Source organism: Balearica regulorum, chromosome 20 (assembly GCF_011004875.1).
Source record: "Balearica regulorum gibbericeps isolate bBalReg1 chromosome 20, bBalReg1.pri, whole genome shotgun sequence".
Classification (NCBI taxonomy): domain Eukaryota; kingdom Metazoa; phylum Chordata; class Aves; order Gruiformes; family Gruidae; genus Balearica; species Balearica regulorum.
The window spans coordinates 8986145-9011558 of NC_046203.1; the positions used below are offsets into that span (position 1 = coordinate 8986145).

General features: G+C 56.4%; 1 protein-coding gene across 2 annotated transcripts in view; it reads left to right on the top strand.

Moving 5' to 3' along the window:
• ASTN2 (astrotactin 2) overlaps positions 1 to 25414 on the top strand; it is a 357282-nt gene that overhangs the window by 197726 nt on the left and 134142 nt on the right. For both annotated transcript variants that reach the window (XM_075772822.1, XM_075772823.1), the window contains 2 exons: positions 8750 to 8916; positions 10769 to 10957. In XM_075772822.1, the coding sequence (XP_075628937.1) occupies positions 8750 to 8916; positions 10769 to 10957 (356 nt within the window). The remainder of the gene's footprint in view (positions 1 to 8749; positions 8917 to 10768; positions 10958 to 25414) is intronic.

Sequence of the window (25414 nt, forward strand, 5' to 3'; positions counted from 1 at the left end):
CAGCAAACCAGGAGAAACTGTGCTGGAGGAGTAAGTCAGATTATCACCAGTACAGGAACACGTATCTCCAATCCCTTCTGCCAGCACGGTGGTAGCTGCTCAGCCGGGAGGGAGGATGTTGAAGAAGGAAAAGTGATTGACCCTCATGTGTTGGTGATTGATAATTTGAGATGAAACCCTGTGAATTGGCCCTGAGGGATTGAAGGAAACACCTGTAACCTGGTTAAATTCAGGTTTCCCCACCTGTCCCTCAGCTTGGCTTTGCTTACTGATGTCCGTCCTCTCCTCTGCCTGGGGAGAAGGGGGGGGGTCACTCGCATCTGCTGCCCCATGACTGTGCTTGTTGGTGAGCCCCAGCGAGGCAGGATTGCACCCCCAGGGGAATCAGATGGGTGAGGGGTTTTTTTTTTTTCCCCAAGGGAAGCAAGCTTAGATGTTAGCACGTGAGCTGGGTGAGGAGGTGGACGGTTCCCCTCCAGTGCACGCTGGGCGTCCTCGGCATCGCCGCGGGAGGAGGCAGCAGCAGGTACAGGCGTGCAGTGATGGTGCGTGTCTGAGCCCCGGGATGGTGCCTCTTGGGATGGGGTCTCATCACCGTCAGGACCTCCTGGAGGTGCAGGAGGGCACAAGCTGCCAGCTGGTGGTGGGGCAGGCAGCTCGGGGTCCCACGCTGAGGTAACAGCAGAATTGGGCCCCTCTGTCCCTGCTGCGTGAGCAGCTTTACCGCGGGCGGGTGCAGGTGGTGTGGTCTGATGGTTCTGTAGCATCTGCGATGCCTGCAGATCTTGGTGAGTTAGAAGAGAGTGATGGGTGCCGTGGAGGCCAAAGATTTTGCAGGTGGATGTGGAAGGGATTGTGCTCCAGGATCTGTCCCACCTCGGGAGAGGTGTTGGCAAGAGGCAGGAGAGCCCGCCGAGCCCAGGCAGCGGGTGCTGCTGTTCTGCACAGACACAAAATCCTGCTGATCATCCCCATCTTCCTGCTCACTGGCTGGGCTTCCTCTGGCACAGATTTATTTCTAATTTGAGCAAGAAAAAAGTATCGTTTGGCTCCAAGCACGATGTGAACTGTTCTTCCTCCCGCTCACGGCATCGGGGAGTTTGGCTCAGCAAGGAGAGCATCTGCCAGAGAATCTCCTACTGAAGCTGTGGCTTACGGTGACACCGGTGTGGTGTCAGTCCCAGCCTTTTTAGATGGAGACGGAGGAGAAGTTTGGCATGGTCCACACAGGTGTATAAGCTCCTATCTGGAGCTAATCCTTCTCTTTCGCTCGCTAGCCGCTGCAAAGTCGGGCAGAGAAACGGCTTAATTTAGGAGTGTAACCGTTTCGGGGAGAAATGGGATTAGAAATGAAGGAGCAGGGCAATGGCTACTGCTCCGGTCTCCTCCTTCCAGCACAAGTCATGCAGGTGTGGCTTGGGGACCAGGGTATGTCAAAATGAAGCAGATGAAGCTGAGAACTGATATTCTTGGGGGGGAGATTGGGTATTTGGGAGTTTTAGCCCAAACCAAAATGCTGTGCAGAAATCTCCCGTGTATATGCAAGTTCCAAAATATTTTCATTCAAAACATCTCCTTTCTATGAAGGAGGAGGGAAATGTTTAATTCCAACATTATCATCCGGAGCTTTATGTTATATATTGCGTTATCCCAGTGTACAGCCTGAAATAAAAACAAAATTAGGCAGTGGAAACCAAAACATTTCAACCTTGTCAAAATTAAATGCTCTCCTAATTTCCCAATGAATTTTGAGATGTAATTGATGGAATCCCACAAAGCACTTAAGCTTCATCAAATCTGCATTTTTCTGACAGACAATTGTTCATTGAAAAAATAAAAACTCATCCGTCCCTGCCTTACGAGGCACCTAGCTAATTATGTTAGAGATGCACACGCAAGGGAGGAAGGTGGGGAGGAAACCATTCTCTTCTAATCCCTTTAAAGTTTAGCTGGCTCCTTGAAGCAGAAGATGACTCCTTGTGCATGTTCTGGTTGGAAGCAGAAGCCCCCTGAGCTCAACAGCAATTCTCCCTCCCTCCCAAGGAGCCTGCGGTTTGGAATTCATGTCGTTAAGCCAGGTAACTACCTGTGATGAAAATGGGATTTGAGGAAGAGAGAGCAGCAAAGGGTGGCAAGAGCTGCCGGGGTCGGTAGCCGGCCGCAGCAGGGAGCGGAGGGGCAGACGGGGAGCCCACCGCCCGCCTGCCTTTGCTTTCAGTGCTGCGGAAGGGGTTCGCGCCGTGCCGGCAAGCGGTGCCCGGGTTTAAAAGCGAGTGGAATAGCTCAGGAGGCACCGAGGAGATCTGGAGGGCTCTGCTTGCGCTGGGATGAAGTAGTTTGGGTGATAAAAGTCTCATTTTCTCCAGCGTTGGCTTTTTCAGCAGCGTTCCTCAGAGGGTTTGGCTGGCACCAGCCCTCGCCCCTCTGCTCCCCAGCACGCTGGGATGCTTCATGTGTGCTGGTCGCAGCTGGGGTCGGTCTTCGGGTCTGGTTTGGGTGGTGGGATTTGGCGTGTAGCGTTGCGGCTGGGCTGTACCCTGGACGTCAGGTGGGGCAGGAGTTGAATTTCTGGTCTCCCAAAGGTTTTTGGAGGTGCCAGCCTCTGCTGGGCTAGGAAGGGAAATGCCCTGATGGGCAGGAGATGCCGGCGCACCCCAAAATGGGCTGTTGGTGCCTCCTGGAAGGGATGCAGCTGGAGGGTTTCCACTAGCTTGATTTCCTTGCTCCAGGAGCTCTGAACACTTACATCTGTGCACATAGCATCCCAGCAGCTGCTTGAAACAAGTCCGTCCCACTTTGACTTGAGTTGCAGACATACACACGGCGAGGTGCCTGAGCAGGTCCACGCGAGAGCTGTGCGGTGGCCGGAGGTGAGGAGATGCTCCCTCGTTGCCCGGAGCTTCGCTCTCCTCCGTGGAGCCCCCAGCCCACTGTCACGGGGGGGACCGAGCTGAGGAGCGTGAGCTATCGCGGGGTGTGCTCGGGAGCCTGGAAGACAGATGGGTTTGATTTTCTGAGGCTAAAATAATGATTGATGATCTTGAAAGGGAAAAGGAAGCAGGGGGAAAGGAGGGAGGGGAAAGAGTGGGAAGATAATGACTGTTATTTCAGAAAACAGTTGTAATGTTTCCCTCTGGGAAGGGTGCTCCCCCGCAGCGGGGTGTCGGGAGGGGAGTTGCTGTAGCCGGGGTGCTGGTGAGGACGTTGCTGCCCCGAGGAGGTGAGGCAGGGGTGGCCCTGGAGAGAGACTGCCTGGAGCCAGTGGACGCTTTAGCACCCAGCTTTTTGGCCCATTTAACTGAAATATTAGGACAGGAGGGATAAATCTCACCCATAGAGATGGGGCTGTGTACAGCCAGAGTCTGGTCCTGCAGCCTTGCTCACCAGGGGCCTTCTGGGCCAGGAAAGCCAAGGCAGAATAAGCCAAAGTTGTCCGAAAATATATATATATATGGACACAGAGGAGTTTACTGCATTTGTGTCATTTCTGAGCTCCAGCAAGCAAATAAAATCCATGCCAGCGCATAGTTTGGAGCTCATTAAAATGCTGGCACTTGCTTGTGCCTCAGCTTAATGTTTTTGTCTCGCGCCGAAGAGGTTCCCCGGTGAGGAGTGAGGATGCCTCTGACCAAAGCGGGGGCCAGCAGCCCCTTTGGACGTTGTGCTCGGTGCCTCTGCGGCACTGAGCCACCGGCCTTTTTTGCAGCCTCAGGCCAGCGGTGCTGGGGATGCAGCTTGGGGAAGCTGCACGGGGCCGGAGTCCTGGGTCTGGTCGCCAGATGCATCCAGATGTGGGGGTGTTGGTGCCGGGGGTTGGTGGCAGCGTCCCCGTCTGGTTTGGAAGAGCCGAGGTGGAGCCGGGCTCGTCTGCACCCAGAGCATCACCTCCGACACCCTGGTGCGGGAACAGTCTGGGCTTTTATCTCTGACAAAAAGGCTGCTATTGTTGAGAAAACAGAGTGGAATAATAAAAAGGGCAGTTTACAGAAACACTTTATTAAATATTCTTTTTTTAAACTTAATAACGGAAGAGAGGAGCTGAGCTGAGAAACCCTGGCAGGCAGCTCAGATGGAGAGCTGGTGTCCTCTCGTCTGGGGGCTCTGTGTCAGTAATGAGACTCTGATTTTATTTCCAGTGACCCCCTCACCCATCTCACTGCTAATGAGCTTTGTAAACGAGAAAGGAGAGAAAAAAAAAAAAGGGGGGGGGGGGCCTTTACGCACTAACGTGAGCAGGGACTCGTCCAGATACTTATTTTCCTAAGACACAATCTCATATGGGTTTTGGCAGATGCTTGCTTCCTTTCCCCTTGAAGATGATCCTCCTCCCATCGCGTTTGCTCCGGCCATGCTGAGGACGGTGGCGGTGGGCAGAGGAGCTGCGCCGAGCGCTGGTGGCAGGAGGCCACGCGGTGCCACGCGCTGTGCCGGGGGGACGGCGGTGGGCGCAGGCATCCCGTTTCGTTCCAAACCGCGGCCCCGTGCATCGGCGAGGCCGGCTCCGGTGGCCGCCCGGGGGTGGCAGCGGGCATGTGGCAGCAGTTCCTGCCAGCTCTGCCACTCCGTGTCGCCTTGGAGATGTCATTTAAAAGGGAAAAAAGCCCGTTTCTCCAAAAACCAGATAAAAATAGCACTTTCTTAGTCAGCATATCCATTCCCCGTGTGTACTTGGAGTCTGTTTGCTGACTGCAGTCACAAAAATCAAGACCTGGGTGCTCTGCCCGGCGCGGCTGGGAGGGGACGAGCCGGTGCCCGGCTGTGCTATCAGCCAAACCCTGCCGAGCTGCCGGCCGTTCCTCCTTCGCAAATCTGTCAGGGCGTTGTAGCGGTGTGTCATGTTTAGCCGCCGGAATCTGTATTAACAGTGCTAATGCAGAAGACGACAAGAAAGTAAGTTTTCTTTTCCAATCCCAAGTGTAATTTTCAGGGCTGGTCGTCGTCACAGAGAAACCAATTTGCTCCTGTGTAGACAGCGTGGATTTGCAAGGCACTGGAATTACATTGGTGTGGTAACGGCTTCTCCCTGGCTTTTCGGAGCAGACCACGACCTGGAGTCTCCCCCTACTTCTCTTTTCCTCTCTGTAGCATGGATTAAGTACCAGACCCTCTTCCCAAGCTCTGAGATATTTTTGCTGGTCAGATCCACGGATGAAGGATGGTCTGGGAGTTTGAAGCGAGTTCCCAAGCAGTGCAGGTCTAACCACAAACAGCTTTTTCTTTTGAAGAGTTGACTTAATGGTTTGAAGGATCCCTTTGCCTCCCTGGATAAATGGATCCATCCCGTATCCGGACGAGGGTTGCCCAGAGGTGGTTGGCCGGGGGCTGCCGGGGCACCGCGTCTCGCCAACTTTCCTCCCGTCGGGGAGGGACGTGTCACCCGTGAGTGCCCAGAGTTATTGGCTGAGTTGCTTATTGATTTTCTAATCATTTTCCGACACAGCCCCCCATCCTGTGTCACTGCCAAGGCAGATCGCAAATTGAACTGCAGCTGAATTGATGGGGGATTGATTAAAACTCACCGTAATTATTGGTTCTCTGCTGCCCGAGCCAGACAAATCAATGTCAGCAATAACAGATCTGGTCCTTTATAAAAGCCCAGCAGATGCAGAGTGAACTCTGGTTTTGTGAGCCCATGAGGGAGCCCAGACCGACCCTTCAGCCCAGCCTGGGAAGTCGGGATTAGCACGAGCCGGGTTTTTCCTGGGTCATTTCTGACTACGCTCAGCCTGTGGGCAAGAACATAGTTGCACCCAAATGGGCTTTAGTTTTGTCCCTGCTCTGGTCTATTGGTGCGACGTCCCGATGTCAAATCCTCTGCCTCAGGGAGATCTGTAGTAAAGTTTTTATTGCGCCCAGGAGTTGCTCCATCCACCTATTCATCCCTGCAACCCCCGCCCCGTGCAGGAGGCTGCCGTTGCCTCTCCTGCCATCCGCCTGTTTTCCTGGCTGGCACTAACCGCAGAGCTCGCCGGTTCCCCTGGCTCGCTGTCCCTGGCATCTTCTCCCCGAAGAGGAGCATGTCCTCGGTGGTGTCCCCCACCGAGCAGGGACCCCTCCCCTGTTTGTGTGTTGGCTACCAAAGCTTTCTGTCCCTGGAGAGCTTCTTGCTGTAACGCTACAGCTGGCTGGAGAGCCGGCTCCACGCCGAGCGGGGGACGGATGGGGAGGGGGTGCTTTCTTCTGCAAATTTTGCGCTGAGCTATTTGCCTGCCATAATTAATGTGTATTAGGATGCATAATTACAAACAGAAAGGAAACATGTTTCGTGGTGATTAAAAGCCAAACTGGAGGAATATCCCAAGGGCGGCCTCGAGCAGAGTGGGGCTGAGGGAGGCAGGGCTTGGGTGACCCGCTAACCCAGTCCTGGGGAAAGAGCCATCACCTTCCTCTGCGGGCTGGGGAAGATGCTGAGCTCAGCACGCGGATCAGTGCCAGGGTGAGAGTCCCAAGTGACAGCTCCGAAAAGCCGTGACTGATCCCCTGGCTGTGATCCTGCAGCTCCTGCTGACTTAAGGTCCCATCCGGTTGCCTTCAGCACCCTGAAGGGTCCCTCGGGAGCTCCAGAGGGGACTTGGGCAGAGTCCCAGACCTCCCCATCCCCATCGGCGTGGGGAGAGCAGCAGAGAGGCGGATGCAGTGCTGTGGAGCGGAAGATGCTCTTTGCAGTCAGCCCTCTCTGTCCTCCAGGGAGAGCGTTTCTGCCAATTTGCACAGTTCTTATTCTTGCAGCGGGGCCGGCAGATGTGGAGGAGACCGCAGGAGATAAGTGTTGTATCTGCGGTTTCACAAACACTTATCCTGATCCTGTTTCCCAGGCAGCTCAGCAGTGAAAAGCACAGATTGTTCTAAGTGTCCTCTCCTCCTTCATATTTATCCTGTACATGCAGCTAGAAAGCTTCTTGCTCCCATGTCTTCTGCCGCTCCGTGCCTGGGCAGGGCTTGCTTGCTTTGCAGAGACAGGCAGCGTCCTGTTCCAGAGCCCTTTGCTGCCAACATAGAACCACAGAATGGTTTGGGTTGGAAGGGACCTTTAAAGATCGTCCAGCCCAACCGCCCTGCAGTGAGCAGGAACGTCTTCAACTAGATCAGGGTGCTCAGAGCCCCGTCCAACCTGACCTTGAATGTTTCCAGGGATGGGGCATCTGCCACCTCTCTGGGCAACCTGTGCCAGTGTTTCGCCACTCTTGTAAAAAATTTCTTCTTTATAGCTAGTCTGAATCTCCCCTCTTTTTAGTTTAAAACCTCTTGTCCTGACATCCTTTGGCTAGAAAAGCCGTGTGCCCCTCACCCTTCCCTTGCCTCCCCTTTCCACCTTCTCCATGGCCCGCACGGAGGGTGCTGGGGTTCGCAGGGTGCCCCCGAGCTGCGGAGCTGAGAGCACAGGACCAGCGAAGTGTCGGAGGGACGTCAGGCGCGGGGATGCCCGAGGCATCGCGGTTGCTGCAGGTGGGTCAGAAGCAGTTTTGATGCTGCTGCCGTAGGGAACTGTGTGGGGTTTCTAGGAGGTGGAGAGAAACTTCTCATCGCTCGGATGAGGTGGGCCAGGGCTCCTGAAAGTTTCTTTCTGATGTCCCACGGGGGTAGTTTGCTTCTTCGGTAGCCAAGAGTGAGCAAGGCTCAGCAGCCCGTCTCTCATCGGGACCCTGCCTGTGACAGCGAGCACGGGGTCCAGGGTCTCCTGAACTTTTATTAATATGTACAGCATTTTGCTCACATGGAAAATTGATTTTCTTTTTTAAGCACAAAGTATAGCGGTTTTATAACCTTTTTTCTACTTGACAGAGGCCATTTATAACCTGCCTTCGTCACTACCTGTACAAGCTCCAGTCTAACTCATCTTCAAGAAATTCCATAATGCATTTTTAATTGCGAGCTGCTCCTGGGCAAGATACATTTATTTTTTCAAGGACTGGCCTTTTTGTTGTTGTTTGGGTGTGCGTGTGTTTGGCGAAAAGGGATAAATAACGCGAGTGGAATAGAAGAGCGCTTTAATCTGGGTGACAATTTATTGATGGCATTTGCTGCCTGCTGGCTTTTATCTTTTGGGACAAGGAAAGCCAGCTGGGGAACTGGAATTAAAACCCAGAGCCAGATTCTCAGCTTGTGTGAATCAGCACGGTTCCCCTGGCTGTGAAAAACTGATGAGCCTGGGCTGTGATCCTGTCCTCCCCCGGTCCTGCCTGCAGCTGCCTGCTCCCGGGGGAGGCAGCGAGACGCTTTTGGCCGAGGCCGGGTTCGCTGGCCTGCCTGGCAAGCGTTGAGATGGTTTTCTGGGTTGGTCCCAGGTGTTGAGATGGTTTTTTCTGGGTCACGCCAGACTTCTCTGCATCTCAGAGGAACAGGTAGCAAACACAGAGGGTTTCTCCAGCATGTTACGGAGCAGGTCATCACGCTTTGCCCCACGCTGGCTTGAGGCTTCCTCACTGTGTAATTCTGCTGCCCTGAGGGTTTCACCCTCCTCCGCAGGGAGGATGGGGAGCGTGGCTTTTGCAGCAGAGCAGCTCCTTGCCCTGTGGTCCTTGCACCTTCCCCAAAGGCTGTGCGAGGTGGTGCAGGGCCCTCGGGGCTCTCCCATCCATCACTCGGGATGAACTCGTCTCCTTTAGACGTAGACGGAGTTCAGCAGCGCGACACACGAATCCCCCTGGCTCGGGGGTGGGCTGTGGTGGGGAAGGCACCCGCCGAGCTGTGGCACCAGGGTAGGTGGGGACCCACGAGTCACCTTACCACACTCCCTCTCTCGCTGCAGTGCCCCGAGGACCTCCGACCCATGAAGGATGGCACCGGTTGCTACGACTATTCCAAAGGGATCGACTGCTCGGATGGCTTCAACGGCGGCTGTGAGCAGCTCTGTCTCCAGCAGACCCTCCCTCTGCCCCACGACCCCTCATCCAGCACCATCTTTATGTTCTGCGGGTGAGTCCCCTCCACCGCTCCTGCATCTCCCGTTAGCAGATAAATAACCCATGCCTTTCTCCATCCCTGCCAACCCTCCTCCCGTGCAGCCCATCCCCAAAACAGCGTGCCCGGCGAGGGAGCCGGGCGCGCAAGAAAAAGGTTGTTTATAGAGTCGACTTCCAGCAGGGAATAGAGGTTTGTCTGTGGGTAAAAGCGTACGGGAGCGCGAGGAGCAATGGGAGCAGATGCACCTTCCTCCTCTCCCCCGCTGTGTGACGGTACGGTTTGATCTGTGACTCACCGTGAAGGGACCAAAAAATTGTACGTTGCGTGTTGGAGGGGAAAGGGGGAGGATTTGTTTAAAAAATACCACTTTTAATTTTTTTTTTTTTTTTCCTCCCCTGTGCCTCTCTTAAAATAGAGTTTCATCCCTGATTTTGGCCAGGATCCTATAATCCTACACAATTTAGCATTTTTCCCTCAGGAAAATCTCCCTGGCTGCAGTATGTTCTAAAAGGAGCTCAGTGACTATCCGGCTCTGCTGCACGGCTGCAGCCAGCCATCGCCCGGCCCGCGGCTCTGCACGGTGTGTCCCTCGGCTGGTTCACACCCTTGGGCACACGCGAGAACCTACTTCACGTCCCTGTGGGAAGGATTAGGGCGAAAGAGGGGAAAAGGAGCCCTTTTGGGAAGGAAATGCTCACAAATTCCTAACAGTGACTCTAAGGTGCATCCGTCGAGTCCCGATGCTGCAGGTGCAGCAGAGCCCTCGTGCAGCCCCGGCTCCTGGCTGCCCCCCTGGGAAGAGCAGCCCAGGGAGCTCTGCCCGTGTCAGCTTCTCTCTTTTTTTATCCCTTTTTGCTGGTTTGGTGTTTCCCCACCACCGCCACCTTCTTTTTTTATTATTGTTGAGCAGCACAGGAGCGGTCGAGTCACTAAGAGAGAGCACGCTGCCTGCGCCGGGCCTGCAGGAGGGGTTGGAAATCCATAGAAGGCACCAGCAACCTTTGTGGGGAGGGTCTAGAAAATCTTGGGACATTACATGGTCTCCATTCGCACCCACGCAGAGGATCTGCATTTCAATCTTCCATCCCCAAGGACAGAAACTCCTTTTCTTTCTTTTTTTTTTTTTTTTATAATCCCTTTTCGAGGCAGAGCTGCACTTTGGGAACAGGCTAGGAAAAGGGTGACAGACGGGTGGGAGTTTCGCTTGCAGCGGTAAAATGCGGCAGAGGAATGGGAGAGGGGAGCGAGCCCAGATAGACGTGGGATTGATGTTAGCAGAGTGCTTGGCTGCGGGGAGGAAGGGGCAGGCGGGGAACGGAGGTTTCCTTGGTAGTTGGGAGCCGCAATGCTGCGGAAAAGGCGGGAGGAAGGAGAAGAGAAGGAGGGGAGGCGGGATGAGCACATATGCGAAAGATGCCACTGAGGTCTCCAGTGTCTGTAGTTACATCAGATCCCTGCTGCCTGCCTCAGTTTCCCTTAGCGTGCACTGAAGACGAGCACGCGCATCTTGCGCACAACAAGCTCGAAAGTGGGACCCAGGAGCAAAGGAGCGGCAGCAGATGCGCGGTGGGCTCTGCTCCGCTCCGCTCTGGGGGCAGCTCCAGGCAGGAGAGCGTGGCTGCAGGCAGCAGGGTTGTGCCGCTGCAGGAAGGGTGGCTGTTGGGAGCCAAGCGCTCGTTTGCCGGTTGCCCAACCGAGCCGCTGCGGAGGATGTGGGCTCTGCAACCCCTCTGCCTTCCCGGGCAGCTGCTCCGGGTGTCGACGACGCTCGGCTGGGCTCGGCAGAGACTCGTCCCGCGGCAGGGCGCGTGGGGTGGTGTGCTCTGCGCCTGGCCCGTCTGACGTAGCTCGTGGTGCTCCGCAGGTGCGTGGAGGAGTACAAGCTGGCCCCAGATGGGAAGTCCTGCCTGATGCTGTCCGACATCTGCGAGGGCCCCAAGTGCCTGAAGTCGGATGCCAAGTTCAATGACACCCTCTTTGGGGAGATGCTTCATGGCTATAACAACAGGAGCCAGCACGTCAACCAAGGGCAGGTGTTCCAGATGACTTTCAGGTATGGCCCGGTTCTGCTCCTACTTTTGGAAACATTGGGATGGTGAGACGGGACCAAGGTCTTCTTGGTCCATTAGGGGAAGAGAGCAGGAGGATGACAAGCATCCGTGGTTTTCCTACTTGCTCATCCTTCCCACAGGCAGCAGGACCATCCCGGTCTCGTCAGATGAGCGTTTAATTGCCTTAGATGGCCTTTTCTTGGTGGCGTTGCCTCATCTCTTTCTGAACACCGACGTCTTTCATCTGCACGATACCCTGCGACAATGAGTTCTGCCGTTAATTGCGTGTAGCGTGAAAGAGCGCTTCCTTTGGTGCATTTTCAACCTACGTGAGCTGGTTTTATTCAGTGCCCCCAGTTAGAGCACTGGGAGGAGCTGTGAATATAGCAAAATAAGAAATAACGTGTACAAGCTGAAGGTGAATACCCCACCAGAGCGCAAGCAGCAGATAGCAGGAGGTGCTTGCAGGCTGCGTCCCGGTTTTATCAGGAGCGCCGAGGGTCAGACGCGGTGGGGGAGAGCAGGGTTTGAGCAGCCCAGATCTTCACAGAGCTGGCTGATAGTTGATGAATTCAGGGATGGAAAACGAGTTTGGTTGGGTTTTGGTTTTTTTTTTCTTCTTCAGCTGCATTTTGATCAGGTGTAAACCAAGGTAGGCCTATGAGTTTGAAAGCAGCAGTGCTGAGCGTGGCCAGGAGAGGATCCAGCCCACATCCCACCCAAACACGACTCTTCCTTGCCCGGTGTCTGCCAGTGCACTGAGGGGTTTTTTCATGTTAAGGCACCAAGACCTCATCGCTGCCTCTGATTTTTGCTGCAGTTGTGGGTGCTCATCGCTGCTGGTGTTTTTCTGGGTGCTTTTTCCCCAGCTGAGTGCATAGCCTTCCTAGCTGTGAATTCACGCTGGACTCTGGCCTTTTGCTTTCTTGATGGCAGATGAATTACGAGCTCCACCAGCACAAAGGCGCTCAGAGTGCCGCAGCCAGCGGAGTGCTTGGAGCCAGCAGAGCCGCAGCCTTTGCTGGAAGCAGGAATTGACAGTACGTGAAGGCAATTTTCCCGGTGGGCTCCTCTTTGCTTTCTCTCACTCCCACATTAAAAGTGTCAGCGGGTCCATCAGAGCAGAACCAGGGCTGCAGAGTGAAATTTTCCATGAGCTGGTGGGACGAGCAGGTCTGGGGGCTTCAAAAACTCCCCAAGCCCATTGCTTGGAAATGCCAGACCCGGACAGGTTCACCCCAGATGAGCGTCAACCCCAGCTTGTGCCATCAGTCTCTATGCACCAAACCTCCTTTTGCAGAGGCTTTAATTTCCTCTCCAGCTCATCCGTAGTTTGCCCCTTGCTCGCACTGCAAAGCAGGAGGGTTGCAAAGTCATCTTTGCGCTGCCTCAGCCAGGCTGGGGTCTAAGGGCTGCTTCGTCGCTGCCGGGAAGCAAACACATCTCCCATCCTCAGGGCTAAATTCTAGCTGGAAAGCACGCAAGGCTCTCTGTGGGTCTGGTTTATCCTGAGAGATGTGGCTTCTCCAAGTCACACTGTCCGGGAGTATCCCGGGGATGGTGGCTTGAGTCTGGGCTGGACCAGGAGCGGTTCCTGCCGGGGCTGCCCTCAGCCGCTTTGCTCTCCGGATAAAACACCTGCGGTGTTGGGTTTGCATCTTCCAGGGCTCAGAGCCCTTGGGGCTCATGGCCGACAGGTTTTCAGGTTAAAAAAGGACTGTTAGTGATCCGTCCTCCTTCCCACGGCTGGCACCGCTCCTGCCGCGCTGCGTGGGTGATGGCCAGGGTGCCTACGGTGGGGGGGAGCCTTTCCCAGTGAGGGGCTGCGCAGCGGGAGCCAGGTCCTCTGCACGACCTCGCCACCACAAACAGGGTGTTCGGTGCCCAGCATGGCTGGGGGACTAGTCCCAGGTCTGACGGCTGCGAGGGGCAGGAGAAAGCAGGTCTGAAACCAGAGCAATCTGCAAAGCCTGCCCACGTGTTGCAGGCTGTAGCGTGCGATGCGCTGGCTCAGCAGAGCTCGGAGCCTGGCGGGAGGCGGCACGTCTTGCTCCAGAAATGCTTTTGGCAGCCTGGAAGGTCAGCATGGCTGCCCTTTCCCATCTGAATGTAGCCTGTTGGCTCCAAAAGCGCTGGGCAGCGATGAGAAGGGCTCGCCTCCGCGCACGCGGCGTCCTTCCCTGCAGCCAGGCTGCCTGGTGTGTCGGAGGGTTACACCGTAGAAGCACCATTACATCATCTCCTAACAAGGGAAGAGAAGGAGGTTAATGGAGAAGAAATTATTAACTAAAAGATGTAATTTGCCTCTGATTTTCATAGATATTCAAGAACCTCTCTGAGCATTAAGACACCAGCTGTTAGAGAAGCCCTTAATTTGGTGCATTTGAAACATAGCAGGAAGCTGCCTAATACCAGGGATTAAAAGCCTGTTTCTGCAAAGTAGGAGCAAGAACCTGCTATCAGAACAAGGGGCTGAGTATTTTAGATGGATTTATAACTGCTGGGATCCTTTAGCTATGCAGATGTGACAGTCCTTTGAATGGTGTCTGCTTCCCATGTTGCCGCATCTTCAGTGTCTTTCATAAATAGGATATTCTCAATCTGCCAGGCATGTCAGCGTGGTGTTGGGAGGAAGCCTTTGTGCCGGGAAAAGCTGTCTCGCACACCCTGGCCCAGGCAACACCTATCAGTTTCAGCGGTATTTCCATCCCGTTGGGGTTGGGGTGGTCTCTTTGCCACCCAAGGGTCTGCAGTGCTGATTAGAGCCTCTGCCCTTGTGATGGCCGCGTGGTTGGCACGGCACCGGCATGGAGCTGGGGTAGCGCCGACGGCTTTATTGTGTCCAGGCAGGTTGAAAGGATGGGGATGTGCAGCGGGTGTCTCCAGGACGCAGAGTAAGGATGGTGTTTGACGTGAGCACGTGGCACAGCAGGCTGGTGATGAAATGGGAGAGCTGCACGGCTTGGAGGTCCCAGACCTGCGGTTCTGGTCAGTGCTGCTTCAGATTTTGGTTTTCCCCTTTAAACTGCATCATTTTGTCTGAGGGGGTCGGGCAGCACCCTGGCTCTTCGGCGGCGTGACTGAGGAGATGGTAACGCCCAAAGGAAGGATGGAGGAAGCGAATACCGGCTGCTGCCACCGATGTGCCCACAACAGGGATGGGCAGCAGCCAGAAGAGGTCATACCGTCTGCGCTATACCTGCTCCATATGTGCACCAGCACTGGTGTAACACCTCGCTGTGTCGCGTAGAGCCTGTCCCTGCTCGCACGTCCCTCCATGCTGGTGCCAAGGACCCTTTCTTCATCCATCAGCGACAGTGAAGCCACAGCCCAGCCCAGGTGAACGCCACAGCATCCCTGCAGCTCAGCTCAAGCTGTCACGAGTTAGGAGCTCTGTGGACAGCCTTTTCTGTACTGAGGTGGCTTAATAACGGCTAATTATCGCTGTTGTGGTTGGGGTGCTTGACTGACCTGTTGGACAAGCCAGCGTCAAGGTTCCTGCTTGGAGGAGTGTGCCATGTCATTTGCTGCTGCTGCTGTTTAACTGCAAGGATTTAAATCCAAGGGTTCCTCCAGTGATGCTTCTCCTGCGTGGTCCCTCGCCAGTCACTTTAGTGGGGGGCAGAGGAGGGGTATTTGATCACACACCAGAAACCCCCCTCATTCCTCCCACCTTTGAGCTGAAAGCACATTCAGAGCCGCCTTCTTCTGGGCGTCCCTCTCTTTTTTTGAGAAAGGTTCTTCTCTTTGGTGAGATGCTGTGTGGTGTTAATAAATAGATGGGACTGGAGCTGATCTATTCCAGTCACACCTCTTGGTCTAGCCGGGAGGCTCAGTGGTGGATCCAGCTCACTAAAGACTAGATTAGAGCGATTTTCCTCCCGTTGCTTCACGGTGGGGCAGAGCCCGAACTCCGCGCCGTCCCCAAATCGCTGGGGGATTATTTTCCAAATGGGTTGTTTGTTCGTTCCGTATCTGTTTTGTGCCATCTCTTTCCCACGAGGGAATAGAGAGTTTTGTTTAAGAGCTGTTTGCAGTTTCAGACTGTTGCTTTTATGCCATTAATATGGAGAAAACCTAAATTACTACCCGTGGAGCTAGCTTTACTCACTGGGTTATTACTGCACAGCAAGCAGGATGTCAGAGCAACGCGCTGCAGAGCGCTCCCCGGGGAGCAGCCGTCTGCCCTAACCGGGGTCCCTTCCCGTCCCTGCCTCCGGCTCTGCCCGTCATCCTGGCTCTTGCTCCAGCTTGGCACGGCCCCGAGACACGGGGAGCACCTTGCTCACGCGCGCAGCCCCCGTTTGATCCCCTCCGCGGCAGAGATGCAACGAGTCTGGGGAGTTTTTGGGTGTTGGGGGCGGATAAGCAGCCCAAATGGTTTGGTGGCTGGTGGGGGGAGAGGTTTTGTGTTGGCACTCCCTCACTGCAAAAAAAAATCTGCTGAACAGCAAGTGTTTTCCCCTCTCCATAACCAAGGAAGATGGCTCCAGAGGATGCAGGGCTGCCGTGCTGAGCACCTTCTTGCAAATTGAAGGCACCCTTCCCTCTGCAAATCGCTCTTCCGAGGATGCTGTTCCTTGCATCCCCACCTGTAAAACAGGGCTGCTGCTTCTTTACAGCCTCGGGGAAGGGCAGGGTTGGCCTGGAGGTGGTGCTGAGTGCCGGCCGGTGCTGCCCAGCGTGGCACCGAGGTGGCCGGGGTGCCACGGAGAGGAACGGGCACCCGCTCGCCCCGAGCGCTGCCAGCCCGGCAGCCGGCTCTGCCTCCACACAGCTACGTTAACGCTGTCAGGCGGCGCGCCGGGTCGCTGAACCGATGCAGGGAATTGTCATAATATTGATGGGGAGTTTGGCAAGTTAATTTTAAATCTGTCACTCCTTCCCCTTGCCGCTTCTCAGCCCTTAATAAACCAGCGTGGCGACAGCGAGGCGTGCTGACAGCTCGGCGCCATCCTTGCCAGGGGGCTGCTTTGGGAAACACCCCCACCCCATCGCTCCCCCCGCGCTGGGGGAGGCCTCGGGCGAGCTGCCCCCGGTGCCCCCCCCCCCGGCCGTGGGTGCTGCTGGGGGCCAGGATGGGTGCTCGGCCGGGTGCAGCATCACGTCCAGGCGCAGGAGGATGGGGCGGGGGGAGCGTTGCTGGTGCCACCCGGCTTGGAGCTCACGGGCCAGCCCCGGCGAGGACGTCCTGCCTCCCCCGCGGCGTCAGCAGCGTAACGTCTGTAACTGGTTGAATTAACGCTATTGATTTTTTCATATTTTTTCCCCTCTCTTTGAAACCTCCGAGCACAGAAGTTATAATTGTGCTGTTTATTATTCCTGTGCCGGCGAGCTCGGCGCCAGCCGGTATCCCAACGCCTTGTTTACCTATTACCCTTCAGGCCGGGATAACGGATGGATCTCTTTTCCAGTGGCTGCCTTCCATTTCATTCCTCTTTTTATTATTTGTTGCTGCAATTCTATTACCTGTTCACAACTCCGAAGCCTCACACATACTAGTTGGAGGCAATGATGTCTTTCCAAGCCGGGCTAATGCCTCAGGCCTTGGTGCTCAGGAGCGGGTAGGGGGGTTGTTGGCAGTTCAGCAGCTCCGGAGCTGCTGTGGGATGCGATGCTCCGCTCTCTGCTCCGCTCCCAGTATGTGCCGTGCAGGAGCACTGCCTGCTCCCAGCCGGGGATGCTGCCTGCAGAGCAGAGATGTCCTGCTGCCAGCTCGTGGCCATGCCACACGCAATGGCTTTGCGGCGCCCCAGAGGACCCCTATCTGAGCCATTTTTCCTCCATCCCGTTTTTTCCACCTCTCAGCCTAGCATCGGGGACATCCTGGCTGTTTTCTTGGGTCCACCCAGCCCTTTTCAGAGCCCGCAATGGGTTGCACGTAGACATGCGCCGTGTATTTTGAGCGCATCCTCACTGGCCAGGCGAAGCGTTGAGATTTTATCAATCCAGCGTGTAAACGACTGATGCAATTAGCACAGCACCCCGTCAGTTAGGTTACTATTGCATCCTGCGTGCATCAGCCCTGCTCCGTTTCAAAGTTAGCGTACCGCCGAGAAGGAGAACAGATTGCGTGGCTTTGAGCTGGTATTTCCGACAGTCTGTAGCCACTGCATTGGTAGCGGTTTTTTATTCTTGTAGCAAAACAAAAGCAAGTCTAGTGCCAGCGATATCCTAAAGACAATGCAGGGGTCCAGAGCAGAAGAGATGTTTATAAAAACACTGATTGAGATATTAGTATTTTAAGTACTAGAGGTTTTCAGGCTCATTCTGTGCCTGGTGCGGGTAGGATTTACGGAGCTGGCCATCGCGTCCTTGGCGAGTGTGGGCACGGTTGTTGCAGCCACCTCCCGCTGCCCCGTCCCTGCTCCAGATGTGCCCCCGAGCTGCTCCATTTCATTCCAGCCCGCGCAGGCAGCGGGAGAACCTCGCACGGGGTCAGTCTCTGCTGTTTGGCCATTGCCCCGCTGCTCCCAGCGCGTGTCTGCGCCTTGGGGAGTCACAGGGACAGCGGGGTGGAAGGTCCCGGCGCAGCCGGAGCCCCAAACCAGCTGCACCTCTGTGAAATAGGTGGGTGTTAAAAACCACAACCAAACTCCTCGCCTTTATCGCAAGGCTGGGGAAGAGCCAAGCAGCTTTCACCTCGGTCCGTGCCCGGAGAGCAGGCTTTGCACTGTGCAAACTGGGCAGTTGGTGTTTCGCGGGGCAGGTCGGGGCCCCGGAGATGGGCAGCGAGGGGGCAGAGCCGGCGTGGTGCCCTGGGGGATGTGGGTGCTGTGGGTACGCACCCCAAACCCGCTCTCGCAGGCGCAGCCCGGAGCCAAGGCGCTGCTGTTGGAGGCCATACCGGCACCCACCGAAGCCGATGGAGAGTCGCCCGCGGGCTTTTGCCGTGCGCGGGGCCCCGCCGGCGGTGGCAGAGCTTTCCTTTCCCCAGGCAGCGGAGCTGCTGCCCCCGCAGCGAGGGATGCCGGGGAGCTGCTCCCCCACCCCGCGCCCCTTCTCCCCCCCGCCCCCAGCCCTGGCAGCGCGTTTGTGTCTGCGCAGATGTTTGTATTCTCTGCAGATGATAAAAATATTCATTATCTTGTTAGCTGCTTCGGCGGAGGAAGTTCAGATTTGCATTTCCACAGCTAATCACGCGGCGCAAACAGAACCTGTCACCCAGCAGCGCTAATTGGGCAGAGCGGTGCTGCGCCCGGGCAGGGAGCCCTCCCTCCTGCCCTTCCCTCTACCAGTGCTGCCGCGCCAGCGCCGACGGCAGGGGAGAAGGGCCGGGGCCGCGTGGGTGCACCGTGGAGGCGAGGAGGATGACGGGGTTTCCAGGAACAGGAGGTAGAGGAAGGCAGCCGGCATCGAGGCTTGGGTTGTGTGTTAGCTGGGTCGGTCAACCAGTAAGGAGGAGTGCTGGTCCCTGGGCAGGATGGGAGCAGGCAGGGGGATCCCAGTCTGGGAATGGTGCTGGGCAGGGTGTGGGTGTGTGCATAGGGGAAGGTCGTGTCTCCTAGTCCTGGGGCTGGGAGCTTCTCGTGGGATGGGAGATGGTCTGGGGGAACGCTCGTCCCTTGGGGAGCTGGTCTGGGACACGGGCTCCTCCTGCAAGGAGCCTGCCCTCGTCAGCCTGTGGCCCCTGGGGACACCCACGTCCCCCCACGCAGCTGTCGGGGGCTCAGTGAGATCTTCAGGGTCCACCCTGTGAAAAGCTCATGGTGACCCCCCCCTTATCTTGAGTCCTGAGCGTGAGGAAAGGATAAAGGTTTGAGAGAGGGGACACAGACCCGCCCAGGAGCGGAGGGACCGGCAGTCAGCGTCGGGCACTTGCAGAATGCGAGCGGAGCTCTGCTCCCCTCCTGGGTTTGGCAGAGGCGCGGTGATGCGTGTGCCATCCCCTCCTCGTCACCGCTCCTTCGTGGTGCCCGGTGCTGCCGAGCCTGCCTTCGCTTCTCCGAGCTCCCAGGGCACCCGGCACGTTTCCCCTTCCCCCACGCTGTGGGGAGCAGTCTGCAGGATGGACGCGCTGCCCTGCTAGCCTTTCCCATCTCTGACTTTTATGATACTAATTATAGCTGGTGTTATTGCATAGTTAATCTGCATTATTAAGAGATGCGGTGGAGATTGGTTTTATAATAATAACAGCTCAGATTTATAGAGTACCTTTCATCCCAGGGGGTCCTTATTGGCTCTATAGCCTTGCAGTTGTGTCCAGGCTTGCAGAGAGGAATTGCTTCTCCTTTCCTCGTCTGACGTGGGGTGCAGCCGCTCCTGGGGCACGGCAGCTCTGCACCCACTGGGGACACATGAAAATAAGGGTTATGTTCACTGGAAGGAAAGAAGAGAGCGAGGCGGGAGGGTTTGAGGCAGGGAATTGTAATCACCTGACTATAAGCTGTGATAGCAGGGGTTTTCCATCGCGCTGCGGGCACTCCTTTGGTGGTCACCGATAGCATGGGCTGCGGGTTTGTGCTGCTTGTACCACAGACGCGGCTCCAGCGGCACCTCCGGGGACAAGGCTGACACTTCCCAGCCCGTCACCGCTCTTCCTCGCTAGTGCCGGCACTGGTCAATGGAGATTCCCTATCCAAGGACTAAATCAGCCTGACATTGACTTAGCAATGTGAATCCTTGCTCCAGGCAATGCAGTCACGAGCAGGCACCAGCGTGGGGATATCTGAGCGCTCCGCAGCTATGCCAGCTGTCGAGCCGTACCTGCTGCCGAGTTAGCAGCAGGGCTTGGATGCAATCCTCTGTGCAGCAGAAAATCTTGTCTTGCTCTTTCCCGTCCCAGGTGATCTCTCCAGAGGTGGAGGATTTGCCCTTTTGTGCGTTGCGGTGTGAAACTCGTGACCGCGCAGACCTGAAGGCAAGTGTTAGGTGTGGGCTTCATCAGTTGAACCTACTGTCCGGGAAAGGGGTGAGCAAGCTACGCTGGAAGCCCTCCCATCCCCTGCCGCATCCTGCCCTTAAGGCACCTGGGATAAGCCAGGAGGTCTCCTAAATCTTCCACCACACCCGGTTCCTGGGCAGCGTGACCTGGCCTGGATGCTGGAGCCGTGGCTCAGTGCAGAGGAACACAGGAGCAGGCGGTGGGACCGACCCAGCATCCCACGCCCTCCTCCCAGTCCCGCAGCGATGCTCCCTGGCTGTCGTGCTCTCGTCCTGCCCAGACTGCAGCCGGGTGAGGAGGAGTCTCCCATGGGCTGTTGCCTTCGATCACAATTCTCTCGAGAGGAAACCTCGGGGCGTTTGTGGCAGTTCATTTCTCCCCCAGCACGGGCCGAAGGAGCCTGGTGTGTGCAGAGCAGCCTGCGTGCCTGCGCCCCGGCTTTTGGGGGGACAGTGCCGCTTGCCAGCTGTGCCCGTACCCACAGGCAGCTGGCAAACATCTGGAAGGCGTAACGGCACTGCCGCTTGTCGTCAGGCAGCCGCGCAGCCCAGGTGCGATGGCCCGCAGAGCTGGGAGGAGGGAAGGAAAGCGGAAGGTGCTCCGAGGCACCTCGCTGAGCCCTGGAGCGGGGGTGGCTCTCAGCACCCGCCTTTCCCTGGGAGGGTGGCAAGGGCTGAGTTCGCTGCAGGTGCCGTCGCCCCGGCTCGCCGCGTGCATCGTTTCGTGGCTTCCATAATTAACTTTGCAAACAGAAACGCGACTTTGCAGATGCGGTTGCAAATCTCGGCTAATTCACCATATGCTCTGGCTGCCTGACAGCGCCAGGGAGCTGCTGCTTACGGATGTGCCCCCGAGCGCTGCCCTGCCCGGCTGCTGCCCTCACCTGCCCTGCCTGTCCCCGGCTCCCGGGGGACACCGGGCTCTGCACAGCGGCTCCCTGTAGAGCTGCTGCCGTGGTTTGCTGCTGGGCAGAGCTGCGGGCTGGCCGAGCACCCTGCATGGGCATCTTGGGTGGGCTGCCTGGGTGCTGCAGCCCGGGCTGGTGGGCACTGGGCACCGCTGGGGCTGCCCCAGGCTTGATCGAGCCCTGCATGGGGATGCTGGCGTACGCAGGCCTTGTGCGGAGGGGAAGCGGGAGCGTTAACTGCATTGGAATGACTTTGTCGGAGTGCCAGCATATGAAATGTGTGGTGATATTGCAGCCCTGCCACTGCCTGTGGCTGTTTTTCCTCTGCTTCTAATGACTAATAGAGAGAAGACAAAACAATTTCTATTAGTTTCTCCCACGCCGCAGTGGGTTTCTTATTTTCCAAACCTCATTAGAGTTTGTAATACCATGGTGGTAGTCAAGAGCAGTCCGAATCACCCTGGGGGGAAAAGAAGAACCGAAGAGATATGATGTGCAGCCCAGTATTAACACTGCTCCTGGCTCATTTCCGAGGTCCCTCCTGATTCCCTTCCAAACTCTTACGCCTTATCTCCGTCTTAAAGGTTAACAATGAAGCTTAGGAGAGGGAAAAAAAAAAATATTGCTTAAGATCCCAAATTGTTAAAAGAGAACGGATGTGTGCGCTGAGCAGAGAGCTGGGTCTGCATTGACATTGGAAAGGCAAATATTATTTAAAAGGCAGTGCTTGTGCTTCCCAGGGCGTTGGGGCTGGGGCGTGGGTTTCCCTGGAAGAGCTGCTGCTGCGAGGGGCAGCTGGTGTGCGGAGAGGCCAACGGCTTCAGGTCGCCGTGCCCGAATCCCATAGGAACTGGATGCAAGTCAGGCACCAGCCTCACGCCAGTTCCTTGGGAAGTCCCAGCATGTCGTCCCGGCTCCTCTGAAGCCAGTGGGAGTTTTGTATTTGTTGCCTCGTTACAAATAATGCTAATGAACGCGCCAGGCACGGAGCTGCTTGAGCAACGCTCGGGGAAATGGTTGCAAACAGCACCCAAACAACCCACACAAGAGGACCTGCAGCCTTGGCTCAGCTCGCCACCAAAATAATCATTCAGAGAAGGCGTCCAGCCCAGCTCTGGGTTGCTCAGGCGCAGAAAACCCGTCCATCCCCGTAGAGAAACCGTCCCCAGGTCATCGTGCAGTGGCTACAGCCCGGTGGGCAGAAGCTTCGTGAGCTGCTCCAGGAGGTCTGTCTCTCTTCATGGCTCTTCCCCATCCAAATCGTTAAAAAGCTGAAAGTTGCTGAGCTTATGGAAGCCGACAAGGTCAGACCCTTCGGCTGTCAGCGATGGCAAAGCAAACGGAGGGAGACACCTTGAAGAGCAGATACACAGAGCAAGACACGGATCATCCTGGCAGGCACTAAGCAGTGCCAGCCCTTTGCAAACGAGCGGGTTCCTCACCAGCCACATCAGCTGTTGCGTGATTCCCAGACCTTCCCGTCGAGGAGGGATGGCTCACGGCTACAACATGTCCTCCTGGCCCTGCCACCGGGTTGCAGGCTCGGGACGAGGCTGCTGAGGCCAAGAGGCATCCGGGCGTGGGCAGCGGTGGAGCCACTGCCGTTCTCGCTGGTGAGACGAGCCGAACGCTTAGCGCGGAGCCACGCGGGGAGAGAGCTCTGGGCTCAGTTGCTTTGCCCCCGCAGAAGGAGGAGAGGGGTAGGGAGGTGTGTGTGGAAGGGCTTGTTCTGGGTGATGATGCACCTGAGTGACGTCGTGCACCGAGTGGCGTGATGCACCTAGGTGATGTGGCTCAAGCGGGGTAGTAGTAAGGAGATAGCAACTTAAAGGTGGGAAGCGTTGGGTCAGGCGTACTCTGGGTTGTATTTCGTCAGCTTCCTTGCTGCTTGTCGTCGGTGGGAGCGGTCCATTGAACGAGGAGGCCTCCAGCAGCGAATTCAAAATGTTTGGAGCCTGCTCCGTCAGGACTGTTGGTGGACTCTGGTCTTTCGGGCTCTGGTCCTGATGCAGCTCGGAGATGTTACCTGGGTTCAGGTGTTGATGATGGCAGCTTCTGCGCCAAATCGTGTCTCCCAGCTCGTGTGCGTTTGTCTCCCGAGGGATTCGCTCTCCGTGGGTGTGGGCGTCCAGGAGTGAGTTGTGCCAGAGTTACAGGCAACCAGAGACAGTTTGCCACCCTCTTTCCTTTTGCCAGCTGAGGTTGTGTCGGCTTTTCATCCTCATCCTCTCCCTCAGAAATGGGGTTTTCTGACTTTTCTTAAAACTTCTTGCAGAAAATCACCTTTAAGCTTACGTTAAGCAAGGGAAATTTCAATCCCGAAGGGAATAATCCGTATGTTTGCAAAGTTGTTTAAGGGACTGAAAACTAGAGCCTTGCATGGGATTCCTCTTCCAGCCCCGACTCCGTAATTAAGGCATAAATCCAGCTTTGTGTGCCTGCGCGCTGCCTTGCTGCACCAGGCATTGCTGTGGGAACCGTAACTTTCCAAATTTGTTTTTACTCGGCACTCCGTTTCAGCCTGTTCCCAGCCATCACTCTGGAGGCAGAGAGATCCACAGGCTCCCGCAGGATTTCACCCCCAGGAGACAGGCTTTACTGGAATAAATAAATAGCTGTATAATGGGAAGCGGGATGGGGAAAATAATAAAAGGCAATAAACGGGTGCCAGGCTGTGGGCACTCCACTTGAGTTTTGTTGCTTCTACTGGCCAGAGCCTCGTGCTGGTGGTGGATCTCCTCCAGCAGCACGTCCTCCCTCCGGCTGCCTTCTCTGGGGCTCGTCGGGGTGCAGGAGGGAGAGCTCTGCTGCTCTTGCTCACAGCTTCTCCGTCTCCCTGTCTCAAAGCAGATTGCTGTGTCTTTCCTTTAGAAATGGCTTCAGGACATGCTGCACTTTTTCTCTGTGATGGTGAACATCATGTGCCATGGTGGTGGGCACCACTGGCTGGGTTTCCCTGAGTGCTTGGTGGCACCACCGGGGCTGTGCGGACCGGAGGAGGGCTTTAGTGTTTCGAGGATGTTTGGAGAGCATTTGTAGGAAAATCAGGTTGGAATGGTCCATGGTCCTGGGCATCCAACTCCTGGGGCGTCCATGGGAGGGTCCTGCTGGTGACCCTGGCTCGGGCACAAGCGGTGCGGAGAGTTATTGGTTCAACAGCTGAACTGAAACACCAGCAGCGGTGAGCTTTGGATTGCCATGACATGAGTTTGATGTTCTGGTGTGCTGATGGAGAACGGGGAAGCAATCGCAGTCTCTGTTCAGCTTGCCTTCAGCTACCGGGGAGGTGCAGGAGCCCCCCGTGAGGCACGGAGGTGGTGGCAGCACGGTGGTGGTATCTATTCGTCTTCCTCCATCTATTTAGCACTTCAAAGCAACAACCACCAAAAAAAAATCTGTGCTCAGGTTCTGCAGCAGGTTCAAGTGAAGTTGTCAAATAACTTCGGATCAACCAAATTCCTGCTGTGTGGTGAAAAAACTATTCACCGGGAAGGGATCCCCTTCCCTGCCTCTGCCAGCTCCTGGGGAGCAGTGCTGCTCCCCCTGCCCGTGTCCTTCTGTCCGACTGTCACTGCGGTCCCGTGTCCAGATGCCATTTGCTGGCTGTCACCGTCGGTGTGCCGTGGCTGGGGTCCCTGCACGGCACCACGTGCCCGGTGGCACAGGCAGTAGTGGGATTCGCAGCTCCTGCTCCCAGCCGCGGTCCCCGGTGACAGCCACCACCCTTTGCCTGGTCTTGCAACTCTCGGTGTCCCCAAAATTGGAAGAAGAGCCCCAGCAGTGCCACCACGGCACTGCAATTCATATTCTAGTGCTGGGATCAAAGAGCCGCCGAGATGGAGCCCGCGGCGTTTCGCCGGAGTTGGCCGAGCCCTTTCCAACACCTCCCCGTGACGGAGCTGGTGACTTTGCCGCGCAGCCCCAGCCCCACGGGAGAGTGGGTCCCCATCCCACGGTCCCCGTCACTCCCAGCCCCACGGAGGGTTTCGGGGCAGGTTTTGGGGCTCGGTCCGAGGGCGCGTGGAGGGGACGGTGCTGAGCACCACGCACGTAGGCACATCGCGCCGGCCCCGAGCAGCACCGTGCGTATCCACAGGCGCTGCAGCCCCGGCGCTGGCGTGATTTACCTCCCCGAAACACCTCAATTTAAATGCTAATTCTCCCTGAACCGAGGGGGTAAGGCAGCTATTGAATATTGTCAGGCTGTTGATTGCTGGCGCTGAAGTGGGGCACGCTGAGGACGCGGCAGGGAGGGACGGGCAGTGCGGGGACAGGTCTTATCCGCGGCGTTGGGGCCGATGGAGGGATGGGGGCGATGGCTGCGGCCGCACCGGGGGGATTCGGGGGGCACGGGCAGCTCTGGGTTGGTGCTCTCCTCTGTCCCCGCAGCACGGTCCGGCTGCGTGTCGTTGCAAACGGTGGTTAGGGCTGAAAGCTGGGGAGCTGGAGGGGGCTCCAGGGCCTGGCAAAACCCGCCCGGTCTCTCCTTTTTTATCCTACCTCATTATACAGGAGTGGGGCCTCGCTAAAATTAATGACCAGTAAATTTGGAGTAAGTAACTGCTGCTTCAGAGGGTTTGCATTAAGCCTTTATAATTCACCAGTGCCTGAGGTCACGGGGACACGTGGGGGGAGATTTACGGTGTGCTTACCTTCTCCAAAGTGGCT